The sequence below is a fragment of the Sinocyclocheilus grahami genome, unplaced genomic scaffold (assembly GCF_001515645.1).
Source record: "Sinocyclocheilus grahami isolate Dianchi unplaced genomic scaffold, SAMN03320097.WGS_v1.1 scaffold701.1, whole genome shotgun sequence".
Taxonomy (NCBI): domain Eukaryota; kingdom Metazoa; phylum Chordata; class Actinopteri; order Cypriniformes; family Cyprinidae; genus Sinocyclocheilus; species Sinocyclocheilus grahami.
In genome coordinates this window covers 557,629-560,563 of record NW_015505880.1, presented here as the reverse complement: position 1 = coordinate 560,563, position 2,935 = coordinate 557,629, and the positions used below count along the sequence as shown (strand labels likewise).

At 32.9% G+C, this 2,935-nt stretch overlaps 1 protein-coding gene across 1 annotated transcript in view; it reads right to left on the bottom strand.

Moving 5' to 3' along the window:
• The window catches only part of lmnb2 (lamin B2), a 17,974-nt gene that overhangs the window by 10,647 nt on the left and 4,392 nt on the right, over positions 1–2,935 (bottom strand). Inside the window, exon 2 of the mRNA XM_016243791.1 lies at positions 1,248–1,384. Coding sequence (XP_016099277.1) covers positions 1,248–1,384 — 137 coding nt within the window. The remainder of the gene's footprint in view (positions 1–1,247; positions 1,385–2,935) is intronic.

The following is a 2,935-nucleotide window of genomic DNA, read 5'->3' as shown; positions in this document are numbered from 1 at the left end:
ACAAAAAAATTATACTAAAAAAAAAAAAAAATATATATATATATATATATATATATATATATATATAAAGAATAAATTATGAAAGTGTAAATATATAAAATAAGAACAATATTAAGTTATACAATTCATTATTATATTGATAACGAATAAATTATAAAAATATAAATCAACAAACAAATTACAGTAAAAAAATATATATAATGGTAAAAGTTACAAAATGTAAATATATAAAATAAAAACCATTAAGTTATACAATTTAGAGTGATTATAATAATAATAAAAAAGTTACAGAAATGTTACTTCATGTTAAACAAAAAATATAAATATAAAAAAATATAAAAACAAAAGGTTATAAAAAAAAGTATATTATATAATAACAAAAATAAGCAATATATTATACAAAAAATAACAATGACCAATAAAAATATAAACTTTAAATATAGATGGTATAAATAACAAAAAATAGAAACCACATGAATAATAATAATAAAATAATGTTGTATTTTTTAATACTATAAAAAACAAATATTAGCGATACAAATGTATGAATTACATTAAAAAGACATGAAGTTTAAAAATAGATTATGTAAATATAATGCAAACCACATAAATAATAACAGAAGTATAAAAATAATACTATTGTCTCTTTTTATTAAAACGAGTACAAGAAATCCTATAAAAATATGAATACGTTCAAATAATAATAATAATGTGGGCTGGGCTTCACATGTTTCTACATGCCTATCAATGAACAAAACATTTAATCCCTCTACAAATAAGTTCCTGTATTTTTTTCAGTTGCTACAACACAAGCTCTGCTAACATTTCATATGACGTAATCGAGATTCTCAATTCTGCTAGAATAAAAAAAAATCCCCTAAGTGCAGATAAAACTGGTGAAATCTGCGTGACAATTGCAGGTTGGTAGCATGATGTGACACACTCCTGCGGTTAAAAGAGTCGCCCACAATCGGGCACGAAGCAACAGACTTCCTGTTTATGTGTGTTCATTAGCAACGAGATCAACCAAACATGAAGTCTGAAGCACAAAAAAAAAAAACTCAGAGACGCTGATCTTCTGGTGGTATTATTCAAAGCAGCAGATGGAAGCGGATTTGAGTCAGGTTAGTTAAGACCGACTTACGTTTAAGACGACCACTGACTTAAAGCCTTATGGGTAATTAAAAGAGGATAATGGACTCAGCTGGTCTTTTCATATCACGAGTGTGTTTTTGAGCGATACTCACTTGCGGGTGACCTCCTCGAGCTCCGAGTTGGCTTTTCCCAGATTGATCTGAAGTTTGGCTCTTTCACGCGCCGTTTCGTCAAGCACACGCCTGGTGTCCGCGAGCTCGGCCTCGTAGAGAGACTTTATCCCAGACACCTGAAGGAAAAAAACCCCCACACCATCAGAGATTTACACGCACCGACGTCCCTCAAACCTCCGTTATTAACGTTTAAGAAGAGCATTAAAAAACACCTGCTACTTGAAATACAACAAACATTAACTGAAATAAATTTGAAAGTTATTAAACTTATTTTAAGTTTATAAATACATATAAAACTTATTTAAAAAAATAAGAAATACACTTATTTTAACACTTGACATTTTTATTTAAATTAAGCTGTAAATATTGGTGAATAAGCTGTAAAAATACTAAAACTAATTTTAAAAAACTTTAAAAATACTATAATTTTTATTTAGTTTAAGTATTAAACATTAATAAATGCAATATAAACAATCTCACAACAAATTACTAAAACTTTAAATGAAAATAAAAACCAACCAACAAAATGTTTATATATTAGTGCTGTCAAACAATTAATCGTGATTAAAATCGCATCCAAAATAAAAGTAGGGGTGCTCTGATTGATCGGCTACCAATCACAATCGGCCGATAATCGCTTTGGGATGATTGATCGGCGGTCTCTAAAAAGGCCGATCTCAAGCGGATGCCGTGCCTGCCGTCACGTGAGAGGTTTGGCGCGACATGCAGCGGCACCGTCTCTGTCCGGCGCGGGTGAAATAATTATGCTTTAGGTGAGGTACAATTCATCTTTCTTCATTAAATAACTTCTGAAGTAATTTGAAAAGTTTCTGTGAGACAATTTCACAAACAGTGTGAGTGAACCACCGCGCGTGCTCCCTTTCTCTCTCAAAATGCAAATGTCTTCAAATCACATGCCGTCTGCACTATAAGTGAGCTGCACAGTTGACACAGGAATTGTCCCTTGCACAGTCAAGGCAGTGTCAGATCGTCACTAAAGTTTATAAATTGAATTTTTTTCGTTTTAATTCTTGCCAGTGTTTAAACCATTCAATGCTCGTATGCTCTCCTGGAAACCATGCGCTCATGCACACTCGCAGCACACACATAACACCAGGTTCACATTACTTTGTTTGCAGTGCGTATGTGGTGCGTATTTTTTCCGTGCTCATGTTAACGGATTAAAGCGTGCACACTGCACACACGGTTGCGGTCTGGCAGTGCGTTTAGGAGCGGTGCGTCTGCAGCAGTGCAGAGATCGTTTCCTTGAGTCTATTTTTGCTGCGCCTCACGTGCTGAATTAAAGTAACAGCGCATTGTTTCCGGTAAATATGAACATGCATTGACACAAAAATGTAGTAATTACACCATAAATGCATATAAATAAAGCCTATCGTGTTTCACAATCAACACATAGGCTATGGCTTTTTGGCTAGGTTTAAAGGAAAAGAGCACTTTTAGATAAACAAGGCAATCATTTTAAAGTTCTTTATGAACCGCAGGATTGCTTGTAATAAAGATTAAAGGGGTCATATGATGCGATTTCAAGTTTTCCTTTCTCTTTGGAGTGTTACAAGCTGATTGTGCATAGATAAGATCCCTAAAGTTGCAAAGACTAAAGTCTCAGAACCAAAGAGATATTCTTTATCAAAGTTAAGACTCTGCCA